The sequence below is a fragment of the Corvus hawaiiensis genome, chromosome 1, assembly GCF_020740725.1.
Source record: "Corvus hawaiiensis isolate bCorHaw1 chromosome 1, bCorHaw1.pri.cur, whole genome shotgun sequence".
Lineage (NCBI taxonomy): Eukaryota > Metazoa > Chordata > Aves > Passeriformes > Corvidae > Corvus > Corvus hawaiiensis.
This window is the reverse complement of record NC_063213.1, coordinates 34,361,761-34,386,842: the sequence shown is the minus strand read 5'-3', so window position 1 is coordinate 34,386,842 and position 25,082 is coordinate 34,361,761. Positions and strand designations below refer to the sequence as shown.

At 35.5% G+C, this 25,082-nt stretch overlaps 1 protein-coding gene across 1 annotated transcript in view; it reads left to right on the top strand.

Annotated features, from left to right (window-relative positions):
- KIF15 (kinesin family member 15) overlaps positions 1–25,082 on the top strand; it is a 35,750-nt gene that overhangs the window by 4,508 nt on the left and 6,160 nt on the right. Inside the window, exons 4-30 of the mRNA XM_048299699.1 lie at positions 52–128; positions 1,225–1,262; positions 1,397–1,494; positions 1,882–2,061; positions 2,729–2,938; positions 3,038–3,163; positions 4,419–4,541; positions 5,013–5,136; positions 6,819–6,910; positions 8,209–8,418; positions 9,455–9,632; positions 10,040–10,181; positions 12,524–12,665; positions 13,003–13,191; positions 14,079–14,186; positions 14,964–15,069; positions 15,608–15,773; positions 17,123–17,273; positions 18,270–18,355; positions 18,734–18,809; positions 19,080–19,166; positions 20,144–20,248; positions 21,100–21,222; positions 22,676–22,822; positions 23,791–23,895; positions 24,065–24,229; positions 24,680–24,786. Of these exons, the coding sequence (XP_048155656.1) occupies positions 52–128; positions 1,225–1,262; positions 1,397–1,494; positions 1,882–2,061; positions 2,729–2,938; positions 3,038–3,163; positions 4,419–4,541; positions 5,013–5,136; positions 6,819–6,910; positions 8,209–8,418; positions 9,455–9,632; positions 10,040–10,181; positions 12,524–12,665; positions 13,003–13,191; positions 14,079–14,186; positions 14,964–15,069; positions 15,608–15,773; positions 17,123–17,273; positions 18,270–18,355; positions 18,734–18,809; positions 19,080–19,166; positions 20,144–20,248; positions 21,100–21,222; positions 22,676–22,822; positions 23,791–23,895; positions 24,065–24,229; positions 24,680–24,786 (3,461 nt within the window). The remainder of the gene's footprint in view (positions 1–51; positions 129–1,224; positions 1,263–1,396; positions 1,495–1,881; positions 2,062–2,728; positions 2,939–3,037; positions 3,164–4,418; positions 4,542–5,012; positions 5,137–6,818; positions 6,911–8,208; positions 8,419–9,454; positions 9,633–10,039; positions 10,182–12,523; positions 12,666–13,002; positions 13,192–14,078; positions 14,187–14,963; positions 15,070–15,607; positions 15,774–17,122; positions 17,274–18,269; positions 18,356–18,733; positions 18,810–19,079; positions 19,167–20,143; positions 20,249–21,099; positions 21,223–22,675; positions 22,823–23,790; positions 23,896–24,064; positions 24,230–24,679; positions 24,787–25,082) is intronic.

The following is a 25,082-nucleotide window of genomic DNA, read 5'->3' as shown; positions in this document are numbered from 1 at the left end:
AAGATACTTAAAGAGGTGGTGCCACGTGCCTTCTCTTTCCCTTGTCCCCAGGAGTCTGTGTTCTCAAGCGTGGCTAAAAACATTGTTGAATCTTGTATGAATGGCTACAATGGAACCATCTTTGCATAGTAAGTAATTCCATAGCAATTACAGTCATTTCATAGCAATGGCAACATTTAAGGAGATTGTGCTAATAAGCAGTTGTGGTTTTAAGAGCCAGAGCCTGCCTAATGTTACAGTAAGCTTTAAAAGTTTTTACTGCAGCACAGCATAAGGAATATTCTTGCAATATTGGGTGGTACTCCTTGCTCCTCTTCTGGAGGAATCTATGTGTAGATGTTATACTTTTAATAATGCATATGTAAACTCATTTCAATCTTACTATTATTTGCTTAAAAAGTAGGAGTTACATTGTACTGTTAAAGAGAAGGCTAGTGGTTTTCAGTATGTCCATAGTAAAATGGAATGAAAATTGCTTTATCTTGATACTTGGCTAGCTCAACTCTTCGGTGACTCTTGGCTGCCTGTGGGAAAACTCATGAATGATAATTTTAACTTTTAGGATATTTTCAAGGTAGAAATATGTCCATGACTAGTAGTATGAATATCATTATATTAACTCAGTATTTTTTCATTTTGAGAACTGAGGAAGGACTTTAGTCAGAAAATGCTTACTTAAAGGGCTAATCTAATCAAAACCTTACTGGAGTTTTTTAATGTAGCACACCTTTTGTAAAACTATGAAGTCCACTTTGTTTCAATATACAAATGTGGAAAAATAAAATGCAATTGCCCTGAGGTTTCTCTAGCATGATCAATAACTACATTAGAAAAAATAAACTGTAAAAGAAAAAAATACTTTTATGTCAGATATATCCTAATGTGCACTACTGAGTGACATAAAACTCAAAAGATTGACCCAAAAATTAGTTTAATGTATATATTTGAAAGCCTTCATTTTAATGCTAACTTCCCTTTCCAACAGAAATTAGGAAGAAAGTAGTGGGTGGTAGGGGAGACAAAAGGGGATTTATCGGTAAAATTTGTTGTTCTATTTCTATACCTTTTAAGCTGACTGATTTCTCAGCTTGCTCCTGTCTCCTGATCTTCTGTTTTGAAAATTTTTTGTTTGTTTAAGTTTTGACTTCTCCTTAAGAGATGCAGATTAATGAAAAATTCAGAGCCAGAATAAAGTTTAATCTCAATTTTCTTTCTTTTTGTTAGTGGCCAGACTGGGTCAGGAAAAACCTTTACTATGATGGGTGAGTGCATGAGAGATTAATCTTTCAGTGGTTTCTTAATTTTTTTTTTTTTGGTCTTGAGACATATTTCTCATGTCAACTGCTAATCTTGAGTAGTACTAATTAATTTTTCTTTCATTAAAAAATCTCTTTAGGACCATCTGATTCTGATAATTTCACTCACAGTCTGAGAGGTGTAATTCCACGGAGCTTTGAATACTTATTTTTTCTAATTGAGCGGGAAAAGGAAAAGGTACATTTATTTTATAATTACCATTGCAGTGAAAGTAATGTTGCAAAGTAAAGATTAGCTAGGGTTGGTAAACTGGGTGTGCAGCCAATAAGTTACCAAGATTATTGCCATCTTGCATCAGATTTGTTAATGAGAAATGCTTGCATCTAGTACTCTACCAAATTATAGTAACTGTTTCTTCAGACACCAGTGTGCTTATATTTTGAGTCTGAAAATGCATCTAGGTTTCTGGATGTTGGTTGTCACCTGGGCATCAGAAATGTATAGTATGCAGAATATACGTGCAATCTAATAGCTTTAGGTATGTGTGAAAAGAGACTTGCTGCCATACAATGACAGATTTAATAAAACCCAACTGTTTATAGTGTAAATTACTGTGTTTTTCAGGCTGGCAGTGGAAAGAGTTTTCTCTGCAAATGCTCATTTATTGAAATCTACAATGAACAGATATTTGACTTGCTAGATTCTGCTTCAGCTGGACTGTTTCTCAGAGAACACATCAAGAAGGGAGTCTTTGTTGATGGTGCTGTTGAACAGGTGTTGTCATCTGCTGCTGAAGCATACCAGGTATTTTTTGGCACTTTTAATGTTTGGACTATACATCTTAAATCTTATTTGGTAAATATTCCTCTTGGATTAAAGCACTTTTTTTTGCCCATTTTTTGCCTGCAATGCCTTCTCCCTCTATCTTCATGCTCCAAAACACAGTGTAAAAAAGTTTAAGGCAATGCTTCCTAACTATCCCATACCTGTAAGAAATCAAAGAAGTTCTGGAGTTTGGAATACCTAAATGGCAATTACAGAAATCATTCCCTAATGCTTGCCCTACACATCTCTGAAATACCAACAGAAAACTACATTTCCTGCCGAGTGGGCACCATGTGTTCCAGAATTGTCAGGTTTATTTCTCCATGAATAATACACATACACATAGTATTTGTATCACTTTAGGTTTTTGTGTGTGTGTGTGTGTACTGCTAATGTACACTAGTATGGGGTATGTTATGCTTTCAAACAGCAATGGCACTTTTGGAGAAAAGTAGTGAATATTATAACAAGTTCTGCTGCTAAGATTGACTGTAGCTGTATCTTTTTCACTTTTAAGATACTTCTATTGGAAAACAGTAAAAAAGTTCTTATCCTTGAGGTTTTTAAAAGCTGTTGCATGGAATGGTACCTGTATGTAAAGTACAGTCTGACCCAGTTGAAATTGTGATGTCTTTTTCATGCTTAGGTATTAACTACAGGCTGGAGAAACCGTCGTGTAGCCTCGACCTCAATGAACAGAGAATCCTCCAGATCACATGCAGTTTTCACTATCACAGTGGAATCCATGGAGAAAAACAACGAGGTTGTTAACATTCGGTCTTCCCTGCTCAACCTGGTAGACTTGGCAGGATCTGAGAGGCAGAAAGACACCCATACAGAAGGACTGAGGTTAAAGGTTAGTTCTGTAGTATCTGTGTCATCTTTCTCCTTTCAGATGCAGGGCCCTGTCCCATCCATCAAATCCATTTGCTTTGTTCCCTCCTCTTTTTTTTAGGAAGCAGGTAACATAAATCGATCACTAAGCTGCCTGGGCCAAGTAATCACAGCACTTGTTGATGTGGGAAATGGTAAACAGAGACACATTTGTTACCGGGATTCCAAGCTCACTTTTCTGCTACGGGTAATATATATCCTCTGGATTTTATCTGCTACCTGGGATGTAGAAAAAAATATTTGGTTGGGCTTTTTTACTATAAAAAGCTGAACTCCAGTGCATTAAAGTTGTTTCAATATTGGGCAAGTGGAAGAAAGATTGAAAGGTATCTTTTTAACCTAAACAGATTTTTAATCAATCTCTTGCTTTTGACTGAAGACTAATCTATTTATACTTATAAGCTCCTACTACGTATTTGGAAGTTTTAATTTAAAAAAGCACACATTTTCATCCTTATAATTTGGGAAATAATGTGTATCAAAGTGTAATATTCAGAGATGTGTTGAAACATTTGACATGCTTTCCAGAATTAGCTTATGTGTGCTTGTTGGATGCTAGCACTCACCAAAATTCTGTGAAGAGTACATGAATATCTGTAGTATATTTTTGTATTATAGTATTTGTACGCAATACAGTATTTGTATTACAACACAGTATTGTGATCACAGCAAAATTTCTCAGTGTTCCATCCCAGTTCTATATAGATTGATGAGACTCTGAGGAATTTTGTTCTTCCAATGTAACCCAAAATACATAGAAATTGGAAGAGAATTACAACTTTGTGAGCTGTTACTTTAAATGGTTATTTTTTGAGGTGTCTGTACTGCAAAGATGTCCACAAACATGACCTTCTTTACTAGAGAGGAAGAGAGAGAATGCCGTTGAGGCTTGTGGACTATTTTGTAGTACCAGACTTTCAGTCTTTAGGTATTACTGCTGCCTTCTCCTGAGATTTGAGAGCTACTTATGTAACAGCACAGAAACAGCTGAAGATACGCATGTAAAAGGGAGATGATCCTTTTACATTCTTGGTCAAGAATCTGTTGGTTTGTGATTTTGTTCATTTGACAGTTGCAACCAGAAGGTTGGAACAATCAACAGATGATGTTGAAAGTAGTGTGAACATTAATCTGCTAATTACCAAAATTATTTTTTGTTTAGAATTTTTTCCTCTTTTTGCTGTTCAGATGAAGAAAGCATCTCACTTTGTTCAGTAATATAGCCAGGATTTTGAAGACCTAAATAGAGTCTTTATTTACAGTTGCATCCTTTATACCCACATTTGAAATAAAATTTAAGAAACTTGCCTTCTGTGTGGATATTTGTTAAACGAAATTCTTTCTGCAATTTGTTCAAAATTATACACAGTATCTTTTAGGTGATGGCTTCTTATTGTCAGCAAAAACATGTAAATAAAACTAACTTCCATGTTTTCAAATAGGATTCTCTTGGTGGTAATGCAAAAACGTGTATAATTGCAAATGTTCACCCAGGATCCAAGTGTTTTGGTGAAACACTGTCCACTCTTAATTTTGCGCAGCGAGCGAAGTTGATTAAAAACAAGGTAAGAGTTAATAGCATATATTCTTTGCTTGTTCTCAGAGCCTGTTTTCATTAGAAAAGTAAAAAGTAAATCTTTATTAAAAATATAAATTGTCATAAAATTTTCTGATTTAATGTTATTTCTGTTAACTAGTTCTATATAAATCCTAGTGCCCAAAACGTAATTTCTCATGAGGGGGTTTTTAAAAGCATGTTGGCATTTAGCTGAAATTGTTGATGTATATTGTTTTGTTGGTGAAAAAGGTCCAGACAAAATTCTGCAGAAAACGTTACATTTTTTAACCTCTAATTCTCTCTGAAGTACAACTTGCTGGTTTCTCAGCGAATGGAATTCTGCTTTTCCCATGAGTTCTTCCTTTCCTAAGATGGAAAGAGTTCTCAGTAATTTTACTGGTTTGCATTCTTTGAGTTTTCTCTTATCATGTAAGATTTTTATTTACACCTTTTCCTAATTTTCTCCTATTTATAAAAGGCTGTAGTAAATGAAGACACACAAGGAAATGTGAGCCAGCTGCAAGCTGAGGTCAAGAAGTTGAAAGAGCAGCTTGCTCAACTTACTGCAGTGCCATCTGTGTGCAGTATTTCTGTATCACAAGGTAAGAGTTGGAGGTGAGGGAGAGAGAATTTGCTACTTCTGTAGCCTAGAAAGTTGAGGGCCTTAATTAAGTTTCTGAACAATTAATATTTTTGTAGGAACTGACCTATAGGGGTCACATTTTCCTTATGGATCCCATTTCCTGTACCTGTATCTGATACCTTGTAGAAATTGTTAACGTGGTTTTGTTTTCTTCCTCATAAGTTCGGGTACTGGACTATGGTTTTATTATGATACCTAGATATTTTTCCACTTCAGAAGAGATATGCTGCCTAATCCTTTAAGTAACCAAAAGTTTGCATGTGATTCCTTGTCCATTTAGGTCAGAGGGAAGGCACAATGTTGCATTCTTTTTAAGCTTGGAACTGGATTTTTTTTCCGCCTCTTCCCTTTTTTGCCCCTTCCAGAAGAACCTAAGAGGGATGTTTACTTTCAGTAGATGTTTGATTTCAGTGTAAGATGGAAATAGAGTTTTTAGGTGATTTTCAATAAGCTTCTCACTGGGCTATTTTATCTGCAATACAAATCCCAGCAGAGCTTCCTCGTATGTATGTTTCTCACTGAAATGTGCTGCTTGATAATGTTTGATTGCAAGGTGGTAAACTTTGTAACTCTTACTGTTCTCATGAGTCAACTCTTTCCTGACCTTGCCAAGAAATAGAAGATACAGCAAGAGAAGTTACGACAGAAAATAGAAAGCCTTGTCTAATATAATACAAGCATCTGGGGTTGAGTTTTCCTAAGGAAAAAGTACTTCTGTGTTAGCATACATGTTTAACCAGTAAAAACAAGTCAGTGATGAGGTAGGACACTGACTCATGGTTCATGAATACATGAATATTGACAGAGGGCTCAATGTTTAGACCCATGATAGAGTTCTGAGGGAGAACAAGTATGATGCTTAAACACTGAGGAGGAGTTTTGAGCAGAACCTAATGTATCAGAGCTGTGTTTGTTCTGTGCATTTAAATTGTTTTTAATACTCAATCACACAAACATAAAGTCTGCTTTCTAGCTACTTCAGAAACATGATGGCATTTTAAAATATATTAAATTATGATAACGTAGTTATGCTCCTAGATACTAGTGATTAGTATTCCATAAATAAGTAGACTTGTCTGCATTAGAATATTTAGAAATGCTATTTTGAATTAATTTCTAAATGGATTATTAAACCCTTTTAATCCCTTGTGTGGACACTTTCCTTCCAGATCAAGCCACTAATTGTCCACATAATTCAAGCTTATTTTCCTAAATTTCCTTCTCATAAACGAGTCAGTCCACTTCTAATATGTACAAACTGTACTAATAATGCTAATAATGGGTTAGTGTCATCAAATTAATTTCAGAGGGATTTTGCATTTTATAGATATGCTTAGCTGAACAGACGGATTCTTTTATTTTAATAAAAGTTCATTGCAAGTCCGTTTAATGCTTGAACAACTTTGTTAATTATACAATTATGTATATTAGCTCTGTTCTTTATCAGCACTTGCAGGTGACTAGGAATTACTGTCCAAACAGTGTGCTCTGGGTATGCCACATGATCTTTGTGGAAGAATTACACTGTTCAAAGAGTTATTCAAATTTTCTTTACACAATTGTCGTGTTATGTATGTAGAAAAACCTGGCTAAGTGGTATTTTAATAAATATAGCATTTGTTTCTTTGACTTCCCCTACAGATGCTGTTGAAAAAGGCAAGAACAACATAAATTACATGAGCAGCTTTCTCGAAGCAATGTTGTTTTGGGAGAAATCAGAAGGTGAAAAGAAGGTAAGAAAGCACTGATATTTCTAAGTGCATTCAGTGTACTTTCTGGTGAGAGACCAGTGAGCATATTGAAACTGACTCTCTTAATGATTTTCCTTGGTTTTGAATAAAAATACTCTGTCGAAAGATAATAAGGTTTGCTAACAAGGGAACTTAGTCAAATGACATTTGAGATAACATCTGTAGTGCTCAGGAGGACTACAAGAAAACTAGCAGGGCCAAAGCCTAAATCGAACTTAAACTGGTCACTGCCATAAAATGTTTCTATAAATATATTAGCAACAAAAGGAGGGCTAAAGAGAAACTCCAGCCTTAACTGGATCCGGGGGAAGCAGTGACAAAGGATGAGAAAAAGGCTGATTTACTTAATGCTGCCTTGTCCTTAGTCTTTAACAGAATAAGAACAGTGATTCTTGGAGTACCCAGCCCCCTGAGCTGTAAGATATAGGATGGGGAGCAGAATGAAACCCCCACCACCCAAGGGGAAATAGTCAGTGTTCTGCTCCACCACTTAGACACAAAGTCTGGATATTAGGGAAAAACTCTTCACTGGAAAGGTTGTCAAGGACTGGAACAGGCTGCCAGGGGAAGTGGTTGAGTTGCTGTTCCCTGAAGGTATTTTAAAGAGATGTAAATGTGGCACTTAAGGACTTGGCTTAGTGGTGGACTTGGCAGTGCTGGATTAGAGGTTGGACTTGATGATCATAAAAGTCTTTTCCAACCAAAATAATTCTGTGTTTCTAGTCTGTCTTTCAAATTCCGACAAACCATAGGATAGCTTTCATAGTATGTTTAATTTTAGGGGGTGGGAAGTTTTACTGGGGTTTTCTAGTTTTAAAAAATTGAACAGAACAACAAGACTTCTCTGTTTTACTTAATTTTGAGTGTGGTTTTGAGTGTTTGGATCAATAATGTGTTTTTTGAAGCACATCTCCCATTCATTCTCATTTTATTGTTCTTTGGTCATGGTGTAGTATTGAAACAGCCAAATGGATTGTTTGGGTTTTTTTTCTAAAGAAAATCAACTGAAACAGGCACCCTAGTGATGTGCATCTGAGGTGTTTAACTGAATACTTACTCTACCAGATCATATTGGAGTTTCTAAGTACAGTTTTTGCAACATGTTTTTTAATTTGGGTTCTTGGTATGAGCTGTTGCTCTCTACAAATCTGCTGCAAATGATAGTCTGTATATACACAAAATTACTGTTAACTGAGATTTTGCATGATTTGTCTGCCTGTGCATATGTGTGTTAGATGGGCACCTTAAAAATTCACTAATCTCTATTTGTACTTTCTAAGAATTTATTAGAAAAAGTTGCTCAGCTAGAAGAACTGTGTGCCAAGAAGGAAAAATTTGTTCAGTCCAATAAAATGATAGTTAAATTCCGGGAAGACCATATTGTTCGCTTGGAGAGATTACATAAAGAGGCTGGTGGAATTTTATTGCCAAAAGAGCAAGGTGATCTCCTCAATGACTTGAGAGAGGAAGTGCAGATACTCAGAGAACAGGTAAAGTCTGGTTTTTCTTTTCTGGAACAATATTGTTTTGTGAGAATAGCTTATGTGTTGTAGTCCTGTGGTGGGTGAATAAAGGCCTTTTAGGAAAGACAGGCAGAGAAGAGGTTGGGTGGTGGGTTCCTTTATAGAAGCATTCAAATGCATGGAGTTTCCCTATGGAAGAGACAATGGCTGGATTTAGAGCTTGAATTTTAAGAGGAGAGTTTAGTGAGGGTGATGTCATGATGGGAGCTTGCCACAGGCAACCTGATCTGGGTTAGGCAGAGGACCAAGTCTCTTTTCAGCAAATTAAGGAAGTCTCCAAATCACAAATCCTCATTCATATGGCAGACTTCAAGCTCTGACATCAACTGAAAGGGAAAGAGCAGGATGCAAATAATGCAAGGGTTTCTGAGGGATAACACACATGCCAGATGGACATGTAAGGGGTGTCATGGTCCTGGAGCTGTTTGAAGAACAGCTTTGGGTTATTCGGGTGTCTGGATAGGTGTGGTATCATTTGTGAGGCAGTTTTGAAGAACAAAGAAACTCAAGAGAGAAGGCAAATTCTTGAAAAACAATTTCCTCCAAGCACGAGTAGGGAAAAAGAGGAAATGTCTTGGCAGGGTAGCATGAATGTGTAGCTCATAATTGAGCTTCAAAGGAAAGGAAGGAGGAGAGGAAATGAAGTTCAGGACAGTCCTTTATTGACTACAGAAACATTACCATGGCATGCAAGGATAGTGTTAAGAAAGCCAAAGTTCAAAATTGAAACTGAAAAGGGTATCAAGAGCATCAAGAAAAGCATCCTACTGCTTTAATACAAGTAAAAGAGTAAACACATAAGATGTAAACTCGCTGTCTTGTGAGTAGATTCCAAGGCAGTAAGAAAGTTAACCAAAAAATGAGTAGCTTTAACCACTGTAGGGAACACCTTTTCCTTTTATATTACAGTTTAATCCTTATTAAAGGTAGTAGAGTAACAGCTAGGTAGGTATAGCATTGTCTGGAAAATCAAAACTGTTGAATAAAATATTGATTACCACAGATGGAACAACACCCACGAATTGCAAAGTACGCCATGGAGAACCATAATCTCAGAGAGGAGAATAAAAAACTTCGTTCTTTACAGTCAGTTAAAAAGGCCCAAGAAATTGATGCTCAGACCATTGCAGAGCTAGAAAAAGCTTTTTTGGAAGCTTCAGCCACAGAGAAAAGTACTGGAGGTAAAAACATGCTAATGTTTTCCAGCTAAATATGCTTATTGTGTTTCTTTTGTGTGCAGTATAGTGTTGAAAATGTCTTGATGTATTTTTGCCTTCCTCAAAGTGGTACCTGAAGACTGCTAAAACAATTTTACTTAATTGTATTCATGTTGGCCTTCAAGCAATAGGGAATTTGGATTTGCATCTTGTGAAACCCATCTATAATCTCATTTTGTGGTCCTTACTTATCATGAAGACTGCAGTAATATTATTTTACTGGTTTTCATGTTGGGCTGTTTCTAATACCTATTTTTGTCAATCTCAATTGCTACTATGCTGTTCAAAAGCCCACAAACACTTTCATTTTAGTAAAACTTTAGGTATTTGAGCAGCTCTGTGATTTCAGAGGGTCTATGTTTGTTCTTTAGGTCACCGCTTATATTCCACCACCATGTCAGCGGAAGGCAACTCACTGGCATCTGTTGAAAGGCTGAAAGCTCGTCTGCTACAGACCCAAGCTGAACTGGCAACTTCAAAGCAAGAATATGAAGAATTTAAAGAGCTAACCAAGTGAGACAAAACAGTATTGAAATATCTGTAATTAAATGTTTTTAAGTCATTATTCATATTGATTTTTGAAAGACTCAGATCTTGATTATACTGACTACGTTTGTTCTTTGCATGTAAGAGAGGGCCAGGTTAAGAATAATGGCATGCACACAGAGTATGTTCCTGTTGAACTGGGTTATTCCCAGACTAGGGCACAACCATCATTAAATCTGAAGGTATGTCTGCGCTGTTGGAGGTTTCTTTGTCTTTCCCAAAGCCACTCTTGATAGTTAGATGCAAAAAAATGCTTCACAATATGCAGGAGATGGACATACCCTTTAATTCTGGTAGTTACCTGCTTAACAGCACTGGGAGAGTTTGGCTTAGTTTTCATGGAGAGCAAAGGTTTTGCAGTAACTGAAATATTACAGGTGGAAGCGCTGACAGGAAGTAAGAGTTGATGGGGGTGGGGGAGAATGAGAGGGGTATTTTAGGGGTTTGTTTTTGTGCAACAGTAGTTTTTAATATAATCACTTAAAGTCTGCAAGTTTGAGTCACCATAAACGTAGAATCCAAGCACTCCAGAAAATTCTGGCTGACCTGTTGATTAATTTTTAACCTCAATTTCAAAGATTATAATACTGTTATCTTGTTAGGGGAACAAAGGTTTAATTCAAATCAGAGCAAAGACATGGTGTCAGTAGTACATTTATGTCCATTTGCTTTGGCATCTAAACGTGAGATAAGGGTCTACTATGCCCTTATTAAAGTAGTAAAGAATTTACTGTTGTTATTCTCCTGGAGGGCAGCACAAGATAATGGGAATGGCCTCACTAATACCTTCAGTGTTCATATGCATGTGAATAATACATGACTTCACTTGATTAACTGCATTTCTGAAAAATTGCAATCTTGTTACTGCAGATACAAGAAAAATAGCATTTCCAGCAAATGTAATACAAACCTGGAAAGCAAAAGGGTCCTGATTTTTTTTTTTTTTAATTTATTTTAATTGTACTTTACACTGTTGGTTTCTATTGATTTCAGTGAAATTAGAGTGTAATTCTAAAAGCATCAGGCACAATTTTGGCTCCCCACTTCTTTGTTTTCAAAGTAGCTTTTAATATCCTTTTTGTTTAGTCAGGCAATTGTACAAATCTGTATTTTTACTGTTAGATTTCTGTGTAGCAAATCCTATGAACTTTATAAATAGTAGTAGTATGATCTGAGGTTAGCAATTCAGCAATCCATCAGTTGTCCCATATCATTAGTTGCAATAGTCTATTTGTATTTTTATATATTGATTACTTTATTTTTTTGCCCACTAAGTGTATTTCTATTTTATGTATTCCATGTTTTGTGAATGTCTTGCTTTCTTGGTAGTATGTATGCATTTTATTGTCAATTACCAACATTTTCTTAGTGGAGTGAAGTCAAACAGATACGTGCTTTTCAGCCTCTGGAGTAATTAAATTTCACTAAATTTTAAACTTGTTTCCAGTTTCAGAGTAACTGGATACTTAATTTTACATGCAGGTGTAACTATATGCTGTAACTGAACAAAAGTAGAGTAAAATAGCAAATTCACAAAAACAACATATGCTAATTTTTCTGCTGTCCAATTGCAGTCAATACTAAAGTTCTACTCTGTTCCCTAAGTTTTGTTGTAGATGCCAAGAGCGTGAGAGAAAGTGATTGCATTAAACTGCCAAGAGATGAAATAGTATATTTCCATTTGTCTATAGACTTTGACCCTGCCATTATGCCAGTAATGGCAACTATCACAGTAACAGTGTGTAGCTGTGCAAAATACCTAGTGAAAATTATTCCTAAATTTATGCTCAACTGTTGGATTTCAGTTAAAGTACTCTTAGAGGGCAAAATAATCTTAACAGAGCAGCACTTTCAAAAAAAAAAAAAAAAAAAAAAAAAAAGGGTCTTTAAAGGACTAAAGAAAATCCTGGCAAGCTCCAGTTCAGACTTCTCATATAACTGGATAACATTTTTAAAGCTTAAAACCATATTGGTATGGGTGATACCACTTTCTCATAAAAGGAACTGCAGAGCTCTCAGCTTATTTCTTACCATGTAATGGATTTTTTTTTTTTTCTGACATGTTTAGTTATCCATCTGCTTGCTTCATTATGCAGGCACAAATAAGCTGCTTAGCTTTTTAATTTTTTATACGTTTTTTTAACTTTTGAATACAGCAGTGATGCCTTTCTTCTCAAAATAATGCATTTCTGTGTTTGGGTGAAAGTTCAGCTGCAGTTTGCTCATTGGCAGTACTGCAGCATATTCTTACTGATAGGAAGACATACTCATGGAGTAGTTTTGACAGTAGTAAAATACTTCCTAAACAGGAAAAAACAGATGGAACTGGAATCAGAACTTCAATCCCTTCAGAAAGCAAACCAGCACCTTGAAAACATTCTTGAGGCAACCAAAGCACACAAGCGCCGAGAAGTCTCTCAGCTACATAAGCTACATAGAGAAAGTCTTAAGGTATGAGCATAAGTTTATTTAAGTCCACACATACTTACTCCTGAGTTGTACAAGAGTACAGACTGTCATTTTTGTGATCCCTTAGCCTAACTAGTTTTCTGGAGTGTTTTCCATATGTGATAAACCAAATAGCCTACTTTTTGTTCTGGAGTATTAATTAAATGACTGGTATTGTCATCAGATGACAAATCTGAAAAAGTGGTAGTGGTTCAGAGCTAGCCACTTTGAGCATTTTATTTCATCATTCTGCTTATAGAATTAAGAAATACAATACCAGACAAAGTCTTAATTTCATTTTACAGTTAAAATAAAGACTGCTTTGTAATCTTTGTAACAGAACATAACCACTCCAACTAAAGCGTACCAGCTGAGGTCTCGCCTTGTGCCGCGAATTAGCCCAGATTATAATTTTGAAGATTTTCAGCGTTCTGAAGAGATGATGGATGACATTCTGAAAGAGCCAGTTCCTCCAGAGATGAGTGAACAAGCATGTGAAGCTATTGCTGAGGAGCTCAAAGTGGCACAGGTGAATGTTTTGAATAAAAACTGAAGTGTATGTGCAACTTTATAATAAAGTGGGCTTTGCCATGAAGTGCTTTCCTCTCATCAAGTGCATTCTAATTTGCATGGGAAACTGAAGCCCCTCATGAATACTTAACAATAAACAGTTCTCTATACCTTGTACTTGAACGAGGATTTACAACAAAACTACTGAAAGTGATTTGAGAGTTGGATATCATAACTAGTTTAATCAGGGTGTTTGTACTTTTTTCTATTTAAACCTGATAACTTGTCTCTGAGGAGTCCTCTTTGTAAGTTGACAGCTACATTTGGAACAATACACAAGCTTAATATTTAATACTGCATTATTTGAAGAAACCTGCCAAACAATGCTTGTCCACCATTATACATTGCCTTGTATCTTTTCTAGTGGGCAGGGAAAGTCTTTTGTCACATAGAAGAGCACTACAGATTTATCTGAACTACTCTCTAGAAGCTGGAACTAACTTTCAGTGCATGTAAAACCCTGGCACAACAGCCAAAACCCCTCTTTGATGCTTACCATAGTGGAGAGATTCAGTAAGGAGTTTAATTAGTGCATGTTTTGAATAATTCCTTTTTAAAGCCTTATTTTTCCAAGATAAATATGTGTCTGAAAACTAAGTATTTATTGGATTCAGTCCTTGTATACAGTGATGGATTTTCTTGTGTTTTGGCAGTTTAGTTAGAAATAGGAGAAATCAGCTACTTAAGATACCAGTTTATTTTTGAGTGTTCTGTTTTCTGTTGGTTCAGGTCATAAAAATAGAAACTTGTTGACATTTTTATATTTAATATGCACAGACTGCCATATGGCATGTGAAAATAAGTGCAAGATGGGTGCTCTAATTTTGAGTGTCTGTTGTGTCACAGGAGCAACTGAGCACAATGCAGACAAAGCTGGATGAAGAGGAAAGCAAGAATATAAAACTCCAGCAGCATATTAATAAACTGGAGCATCACTCTGCACAAATACAGGAGGTGAGAGAACAATGCAATATAAGGCTCAAGTAACTATAATACAGTCATACTGCTGTGTTGTCTGGTGAGTCTTGCAATGTTACTTTCATTTTGACAAATTTACATAGCATCATAACTCATGGCTGTGCAGGAAGACAAGGACTTAAAATCATGGAATGGTTTGGTTTAAAGGTCATCTAATCCAACCCCTCTGGAGTTGGAGTGAGCAGAGACGGTTCATTTAACATAACACTGCAGTTTGGAGTTTGGTTTTGTTGGTTTAAATCTTGTGCATCTGAGCCTGCTTGGTCTTAAATATAAGCAAATAAACGCTGTTGTGGTTGGGTTTGGCCAACTTCATGATTTCTGGAAAACAACAATAGTAACAAGGAAATTTTAAACTTTGGAATGCTGAAAATACTCATTTCAGTTGGATATGCCCATCAAATATTTGCAAGCCTTGCTTAATTGCTAGGGTTGATTTATGATAGAAAAGGAAATAAGGCCTGGATTCTTTCCAGATCAGTCTCATTTCTCATATCTGTGATGTCAACTCCTAAGCTCTGGGTTCCTTTTAAATGAACTTTTTCGATAAGGTAATGTCTTCAGTTATACAAATTATTTTTTTCCTTGGACTTCTGGGGATTTCAGAGTCACCAAATATTGAATTTAAAGAAAAATGTGTTTATAATCAGTTGATGAAATGCTTTAATACATCATTATCTTATTGTTACAGTCTGTGACTTAGCCACTCCTACACTTCCTTTCTACTTAAAAAATTTTACTTTGCTTTTCAAGCTTCTTTCATCTGAAAGGAATGACTGGAGTAAAGAGCGCCAGGAGCTCCTTGAACAGATAAAATCACTTGAAAAGCAGCTTCAAGACAGTCAAAGCAAGGCTGATAGTAAGTCTTTGTAATACTGAAACTTCATAAAAAGTTTTGAGGTGTCTTTCTGTTTTAAGTCAACAATAGCACATGTTGAGTAACTATTTGCATTGTTAGATGTACTGGTTTGATTTTTTTTTTTTTTTTTTTTTAATAAAGAAAGCAGAAATTTTAATACTTGCAGATCATCTTTGCCTAGTCTTGCACAGTATACAATATTCAAAATGGTTCTGTCTTTACTCTGAATGTGAAGGAGGTACAAGATACAGTATTTTAAAAGAAAATATTAAATAAAAATAAAGGATAAAACCTCTATTGTCTATGGAAATTACAGTGATATTCTCTGGAATATTTTTGATTCACCTTTACTTAAAGTCAGTGTTTCATTGACCTTTTCCATTCACAAAGCCTTTTTGTGTGTGACTTTCGAGAGTAATTCCACTGAAAATGGGCAGAGGTTTGTGAGACTTTCCCAGCAGGTTCTGTAGCATTGTGTGTCCCATATCTAGCACAGTTTTCCAAATAACATGTAAATTATTTTGGGGTTTTTTGACAGTATTAAAAAGTGAAGTCCATGACTTGCGCATTGTCCTGCAGTCTGCAGACAAGGAGCTGTCTTCTGTAAAATTGGAATATAATGCCTTTAGGGAAAAGCAAGAGAAGGAAATAAGTCAGCTTTCTGGTAGACATATGGATGTACAGTTCCAGCTGGACAGTGTCAGGTATGTTGGCAGTTCAGTACAATGCCTTGTCATCCCTTCTGGATGCATCTGGTGATTCAGTTATCCTCTTCTGTGTGTGAACTTACACTTTACATGTATTCTTTAAAGTTGTTGTTCTATGTTCGTCCTTTGCTGGGATTTGTTTGTTTGTTGCAGGGGGTTGTTTGTTTGTTTGGGGTTTTTGTGTTTGTTTTTTTTTTTCTCAGTTCTCTTTCATGCCTATTTCAGGCAACATGGTGGAATTATTAGAAAGAAAACAAAATGTGGCTACCTTAATTTTGCTTTGCTGTATCATTTTCTCATTAAATAGGATATATCTATAAACTTGCTGCCCTCCAAAAGTTAAGTGGCTGAAGAGACAGTTTGTTAGTCTGGTCACATGAACTAGATGACATAATGATGCTACTCTAAAAATACAAGCAAAAAGAAATCATAAAAAATAACTGAAGTTTGAGTATCAAAGCCAGAAAAGGTCATTGCCTTGTCTGCAATAACTGCCATTATTATCAGGAGATGATAATCAGTATGGTTTTTAATTATTTACATGACTTAGTTATGTTGGGTTTCATTGCAGTTTTTGTTTAGTTTGTTGTGCTTTGGTTTTATGTTTTGGGTTTGGTTTTTATTCCTGGAAAATGTAACTACATTTTGCATTATAGCAGATCATGTCTTAGCTGAAGTAATTTTTTGAGGCATTGTAAGACGAGGAACCTGGAATTGAAATTAAATGCTGTGGTTTCACTGGTGTGTTCTGTGTTAGCAGAAATACTGTTGGAAGAGTATTCCTCATTTAGTAACATGATTCATAACACTTATGTAGCAGCTCTTTTGCCCCTCTTTGCTTTTCACTTTTGTAAAAAATTAAATTAATTTTCAGTGCCACAGTTTAGAGGGGACTAACTCAAACTTGTCCAGAATACATAAAGATTTTATATAGGATAAATAACCTAAATATCAACTAAGCATGTGTAGATACTGAGGATCCTTCTAGCAGAGTCCTTTGTCCAACAGCTGGCTAAAAACCAAATTTTTTAAATTATTAACTCCATTATCAGGACACAGGACATTTCTACTGAAATTTCAGTAGAATTTTGTAAGAAGTAAATTATTTCTAGAGATCAGAAAAAGTATTCTCTGCCTTCTCAGCCAATGCCACTTCAAGTTCCCATGCACTTCATAAATTTGGTGTCTCTGTTTTAAAAAAAAGAGTCAACATTTATGTCAGTCACTTCTTTCTGTAATAACTGTACTCTGTATATTATCTTAATATTTTAATATACATTTGATTGGAGTATTTTTATAAGGACACAAACCCTTACTAGAGTATTTGTTTTGGGTTTTTTATAAAGGCTAGAACATGAAAAGATTCTTGAAGAAAAGGCAAGCCTGCAGGATGACTATGACAATTTGCAGGAGGTAGCGAAGTTTGAGACGGACCAGCTGAAGCAACAACTTGAGGACAGGAAGCAAGAAGCAGAAGCAATGAAAACTGAGCTTTGTGTAAGACAGTCAAGGATTTTAAAGGACTTAATCATACAGAACCCAGATTGCTTAATTCCTATTATTGTATCACTGATAACATTCCACAATAGTAATAGGTTTCTTGGTGATTTCATTTGGAAGATGTACCCAAATTCTTTTTCCAAATTTAGATTTTTGCAACCACAGGCTATCAGAAATCTCCAACAGCATCATGAATAGTAAGTTTTTAGGCTGGAGAAATTGCTCTGGAAATGCTGAGGGAGATGGGTTAATTAGTAAAGGAATAAGAAACTTCTTTGGAAAAGAATCCTGACATTGAAAGGCTGAGATGACCTTTTATCTCAGGGCTAGCCAAGACTAGACTAATTATTCTATCTTTACAAAGCAGTTTCTTAAAAATTTTTGTAGTAGATGTGATCTTGTTAAAATGATCTATGGCTTGTGGTGGATCACTGTCCTGCAATTTAGTTGGTGCTGTCCTTGAAAGCCTGTCAGACTGCAGTGACTGCAAAACAGCAGGAAGGTTGCTCAAGGGCTTTTGCAAATGATTTTGCCTGTGTTTCTGCAGGGTGCATGGTGCCTGCTCAGGAAGTTTGATATAAATTTTCCTTATTCATGTTTAAAAGAATGCTGACAGATTGAATGTTATTGGTTTAAATTTCGTATATTTTAGTATTTTGAACAAATACAGTATTTTAAAATGTCCCCAAATTAATCTACAATTGAAAATTCTAATTTTTCCCTTCACAGGGAATATTGAGGAACATCATAGCTATATGAAATTATTATTAATGGCAGGTGAAAAGATCTGATTACTTAATATACATAAGGGTTTACTTCTGAACTTCTTCAGGACCAACTAAAGATCTTCCAGTTTCCAATTAAGGTTTTGTGGGGTGGTTGGTTTTTTTTCAGTCATCTTAGAGATTTGTTTAGATTTTTATTTCATTTTAGATTGCTCTAGAGACCTTATGTTGTAACTTTGTATAGCAAACGTATGTTTTGATATTCTAGAACCTTTTGCAGCTTCTGAAAACAGAAAAAGAACATAATGAAAAACTAACATTACAATTACAGGAAGACAAAGAAAACAATTCAAAGTAAGTTTTAATTAGCAGTGGGGTTCATTTTCGTCTGCCCTCATTGGTGCTATATGTTGTTCAGATGGGGCTCCCACTTGTAGAGGTGTTTTCCCCCAGACGGGTTTTTTATTTTATCCAAATCAGAGCAGCACTTCATTTTAATGTAAAGTAATTTCATTGTATAGTTTTTCATGTCAAAGATAAAGTTCTGCCACTGATAGCAGTGTAAGGCTATTAACTAAACCATTAGTCTTTTGTATAGCACTGAGAATATGATAACTGAAGAACTCTTAAAAAATTAAGCGCAAATAGAGAAACTCATATCACTTTTTTCTTGTTAAAGTTCTCATACGTTTTGATCATATTTCTCACTAGAAATGTGGTTTTTTTCACCAGGGAGCTCTTGAAAGTACTTGAAAAAGTACAGGTGGAGAAGCCATTTTCAGAAATGGTAACACAGTGTGAGCAGCAGGTACAACGGCAGATTTGAATATCTAAATTTTGTGTTCATGGCTTTGCTTGGGCATTAATAATAATTTTATTGGTGTACTGACTGGTAGGTTGATTACCAGCAAAATAAATGTAGAGTGCTTGGGCTACGTATTGTTTTGTTAAGCTACTGGTTAATTTTTTGGGTAAGGTTAACTACTTACTTCCTTGGGCTTTTTTCATGACTTAGTGCTTTATAAAACATACTTCAAAGGTAGTGAAGACACTCCTTCACAAATATTATTTCCTCTAGGAAGCAAAACTGAGGACATTGGAACAGGAACTGACTGCTGCTGAAGAGACTATTGCTTCTTTGAAGAAGACAAACGATACAGATAAGGTTTGGGCTTATTTCTGTTACTGATACAGTCTTGTGGATAACTATGTTCTGTAGTAGAGATGAAAGACCAGAGCCTTCCTTTGCTGCTTAGTAATTTTGTGCTTTTAGGCAATCCTGGCTATATAGCTAGGTAAAATAAATCTTACCTTTTCCTAGCATGAGTTTGCAGGGAGGTAGGAAACTGATACGCATTTAGAGAAAACACAAGTTAACTGATGTTAACAAAACCTGAAGTTTAACAAAAAAATTGAAGGTAAAGCCGTCTACTGGACAAAAAAGCATTCAATGCCTGAACAATGCATAATTCTCCAGATGATTAATAGAGCCTTCCAGTCAGGGCTTTGTTGTAATGGGCAGATGGAAAAGGTAAGAAAGGTGTTGTAAGAATGTGACCGTGTGTATATTAATAAAATCAAAGCACTTCTTTATGTAAAGACTGATGCAGTATGAAAGCTTAAATAGCCAGAGTTCCCCTAGTGCAAGCATATGTGCTGTCTGTAAAACAGGCATAAGAAAACACATGGTGCCTTTACTACCCAGCATGATGCAATGGTATTTCTTTTTCCATCATAAACCCAAAAATCTGACATGCATAAGGTCAGAATCATCTAGCATTGTTAGTGCAGTGGTGTTTCTTGAATGTGCCTTTTTCCATTACAATCAAATGTACCCTTAAATTATAATAGTTCTGTTCTCCTATTGGAAACCCATTACAGACTAAGACTGTATCAGCAGGCCAGTCTTCTCTTCTAATGAACACTGCAGGTTATTTAGTTCTTTGTTAAAGTGCTTAGAACAAAAGCCAGTGATTTAACAACAAATTTTCTGTTTATTCTTTACATGTGCATTTTGAGGACTCATTTTCACATGATTGATTGAAATTTGGGATTGACAAATTATATACCAAAAAAAGCCCAGTAATACATTATATAGATTTTTTATGTATTTTATCAGGATTAACTTTTTTTATGTTGCAGGAAGTTGTAACTGACTTGATGAGACAGATCCAGGAGCTGAGGTCTTCAATTAATCATAAAACTGAGTCCATAGATGGGCTGACAAGAGAGCTCGAGGATATAAATGTATGTTCTGTCATTTTGAAGGACATGGTATCGTTCTGTAGAAATGGGAGGCAATGACATGTCTTATCATGGGTCTCAAACAGTATAACTTGCTGTAGTATTTTAGAAGGAAACTTCTTTGTTTTGACATGTTAAAATCTTCTGAACATTTTATGCCTAAGGCTGTCTCAAAAACTGAACCCTCTCCACATGATGGGTAAAAAGCCATGTCTCTAAAGGGACCTGCTCACATCCTGTAAACTCCACTCAGCTGACAGTCACATTTAGAGTTTCTCAGAAATCGGCAATTTAAGACCTCAACAATTAAAGCTGAATTGTAAATTCATTTTTGATGGAGTGAATTTTTATGTTGCTGGTATTAAGATGTTCTACATCTGAAAACAAGTATAAAGAACTATAACTGTGTATTTGAATAACTATGAATAAATATGATGCCTCTGCTTTATTAAAATAGGTCTGGTTTGCAAACTGACAGAGCAATCAACAGAATGCTTTAGATAATATATTATGTGTGAACTACTAATTCAAAAGGTTCTACAGAAAAGTGTTGATGAGACAGATTTCTGATTATGGCTATCTCTTTAACAGTGGTTTTAGTGGGTAATATTTATAGTGGTGGCTAATTTGCGTTAATAATCTTTTTGTATCATTCTGACAACTAATCTCTAAAAACAGTTTGTATAATTCAGCAAGTACAATATATCATTCTGGTTCTAGTCACTGACCCTGATTTCTAAATGTATTGTCATCATAAGATTGGTGATGTACATTTGTTTGTCTTCTGTTGCTAACTTTACCTGATAACATGTTTTTCTAAAATATTTTAAAATTTAATTTAATGCTTTTTGTAGTACAAGTATAATATTGTTCTGGCTGCAAAAGAAGAAAGCAAGGGAATCATAGAGGATCAGGAGAAGAAAATTGAAGAACTGAAGGAAGCCTTGGAAGGAAGAGAAATAGCTGATAACATTGAGGTAAAAACACTAATATTGGTGTATTATGATTGTTTGTTCAGCCAGACCAATTGGATGTGGTTTTGCTTAAAATGCTCGTGTAAAACTTTAACTCATTTTAGTTCAAACTATAGCCAGTTAAGCTGCTCTCAAAAGAATTTTTCATGAGATACCTGACAAATTCTGTTAAATTATCATGTTACTTGACATAAATATTTTATAAGCTACTTCATAAAAGCCTATGCTAAGAGCCTGGTTTAATTTTGTTAAGGCCACTAAGGAATCATCAGCTGAATTTAATGGCAGCTTTAGATGATGCAGCTGAGAAATTAAAATAGGTAGAAGAATATATTCTGTTTTACATTATCACTTCCCCCACTGCACTATATTCAGTTAGCTTTTCTTTACTCATAATTTTAACTAAAAGCTCCACCTGCTGGCAACAGATCTAGGGTACAGTTTTGATTCAACTGTGGTTTTGCTTTTTAATACTGTATCTTTCTTTAACTCTGCCTTTTCTATTACTGCTGTCACCATTATTTTGTTGAACATGTCCATCAGTCAAAAACACTAGCACCTCCTTACATGTAATTTCTAGAAGATCATCTGTGATTAGGTTTGCTAGTCCAATCATATAGCACCAATAAAGTCTTCTGGGGAGGTGTATGTTTCTCAAAGCACATTAAACATAGTGGAAATGTGTTTAAAAATAAGCAGACTATGTTCATTAATAATCGTACCTAAAAGTGACGTTCTGAAACCCAAAGCTGAGTTGTCTGGCAAATGGATCACTTTGGGGTTTTTTGGTTTTTTTAACTGACGTGCCAGTTCCTGTTACGGTGTTATCCTTGGGTATATCTGGCTCCTGATAAAATTATAGTGTTTCTCCTTTACTTTATACTTCAGTTACTGATTTCTTCATGCTTTCTTAACTGGACAAGAGGAACTAATCTGAGGTGGCATTTAAAGTACTAAACACAGTTTATCCTTATGGGTTAACTCACCTTGTTGTAGGTATGATGCCCCATCAGATAGGGTGGGAGTATAGATCCTAGAATAAATCCAGAGGTATCTACAGAATATCAGTGCACTAAAAAAGCTGTAATCACTTCAGCATGAATTAAAATCTATAAATTTTTTTCTTATTTAGAGAACTCTATCTCTTTTTAAGTACACATTATACTTTAAAACAGTGGTTGATTCCAAAGATCTTCCACAAGAATCTTAAGCTGACTATGTGGTGGCAAAGCTCTCGTTTTTGTTCGGCAAACAAGACCAAGAATAAGAAAACATGCTAAAATAAGAACTTTATAGATGAATGCTTGGTATAATTCATGATGAGAAAGTAGAAGGAAAAGGGAGATGCTTGTAGCTGGTAGCAATCTTGGCATCAATGACAAAACATCTTGAAACAACTGACTTAGAGCAATAACTTTAACACTTCTTTCTTTACTCATCCAATGACTGGAAATAGAGGGACCTTCTGTGTGAAGAATTGCGTCATACCACTGATCAGCTGATAAGTCTGACAGAGGCCTCTAAGAAACATGATGCATTGCTCCAGTGTGCACAGGAAGACATAGCAAAGAAAGAAGCTGTAATCCAGGAACTCAGGGAGCAGGTAAAACGAAGACATTTTCACAGTTAGGTCGTTGAGAGGGAGCTGTGGTTAACTGTAGCTTCTGAAAAAGGTTTCACTTGTCATTTTAGAGCATCTTGTACATAGGATTCTTGGTGAAGAGCATTGCTCCTTCTTGTCAAAGCAAAGTAGTAAGAGTCTAGCTAAAAAACTTCTGAACAAAGATTAGGTAACTTTTAATGTTTTGGAAATGTTGTCTAGAGATCACAAAAATGTTTACTGTGATAGCAGAGTAAAATTATCAGTACCTTTAAGAACAGAGTAACCTGAGGTTATCAGCAGTGTAACTTAGGGGATTACTTTTTCCTCTGCTTAACACTTATCCACAAATGGTATCATTATGCAATAGAGATAGCTGTTTAGTCTGCAGAAGCTCCAAACTACCACATCATTTTTAGAGCTCAACAGTTACGTTAAACCTTTGTCCAAATTTTACCTCTAGTTGTCACAACTATCATAGTGCTAACTGGCATATTTGTGTTGGCGAAGACTCTGATAAGTTATTTTTTGAAAGAGGAGGGTTTTTGTCAAATTAGCATATTCTCTTGGGGAAACTGATCAAATCTATACCACTAAAGTCTCTGTATCGAGTCATACTTTGACCAGTGATGTTTGCCAGCCAAGTTCATAATAGGTTTTTTCTGTGTTAGCAAGCCCTTTGAAAGGTAGATTGTGTTAGCAAGGCAAGAAAATCAAGTACTAACTAGAACAAAATTCAGATGAACTACACAATAGTTAGATGTATAGATGCTTTCAATAATGCTTGTTGCATACAACTATTGAAAGTTTACAGTAATTGGCTAAATATAGAAGAGTTATGAAAGTGAAGTCTTTGTTAATTTAAAATAACTTGTGGTGTACTTAAGCTTGCTCAAAATAAAGAACTGAGTGCTGTTTTGTTTCCTATTTTGCGTGTATTATGAGCTACTTTAACTCTGTGTTTCTAATAGTTGGACAAAATGACAGAGGAACTGGAGAACAGGAAGAATGAATATGAACTGAAAATGAAGCAAATAGATTGCTTTGTGGACTCATCTTCAGTAACATTTCCTCAGGTATGACATTTGTGAGAGAAACACTTGCACATAGTTTGTAATTATTGATGATGTCTGCCAGGAATTTATTAATACATGTCTCCAATGAGCATTAAAACATGTAACCAATACACAGGGGAAAGAGTCCTTTATTAACAGTTTGTGTGGTTTGGTTTTTTTGACTTGCCAGTGTCCAAAAACTCCTCCTAATTTTGATGTGAATTTGGCCAAGCTTTTGGAAACTCATGAGCAAGAAATAGCTGATCGAAGGGCCTCTGCAATAAATCTGGAGCACCTTGTGCATGAACTGAATGAAGAACGAAGAGCAAAAAATGATGAAATTCTAAGGCTGAAGGTACTATGAGTTAATCTCTGCTGGCAATTTGTAAGGTTAAAATGAGACAGGCTGCAGAGTGCACTTCTTTTAATGAGCTCTGCTTAGCAGTATGTTCATTAAAGCAGAAAGGCAGGTTTTGGTTTTCCCTTTACCTAGGCTGGGAACAAGTGGTGACAACTTGCTTGAGATGTCTATAAATCTCATTTTCCCAAGGACTGTGCTGTTTTGTGTTCATGAATGTCAGATGGTAACATCATTTTTGTTGCTGAAACAGTTCTAATCTATTCTCAAAATTTCTAATGCAACTGTAGATGGAGGGGTGATGCAGGTACTTGCCAGAGAACCAGCCTTTTTTTCTGATAAATAATTTTTGTCTTCTATTTTACTCAAAAACATGTTCAACTGGAAATGAAAACAAGAATTGCAATTTGGTCTTCAAATAAAATGTTTCAAATTTCACTTGCTTAGGAACAATTAAATGAGTTGGAGAACTTGCGTCTGGAAATGCAGATATTGGTGGAGAACAACAGGAGTTTACAGAGCATTGTAGAAGCTCAGAGACCAAGCAAGAACAGGTAAAGTAAAATAAAACATAAAAAATTTCTCTTAACTTGAAATAATTAAGATAAAATTTACATGTCTTATTTGAAATACAGTCTTACATTGCTTGTATATTTAGAGATTGACTCAAACTTTTCTATGAAAATTGTTTACTGGCTTGTAAACTTTATGGCCCTTAAATCACAAGTTCTTAAATGCAACGAAGTTTTATAAAGGGAAATAGAATGTAAAATCATTATATGCATAGTAGTTCCTGGGTATTATATACTGCCATGTCATTTGTGTAGTTGTGGATCCAGTAGATAAGGAA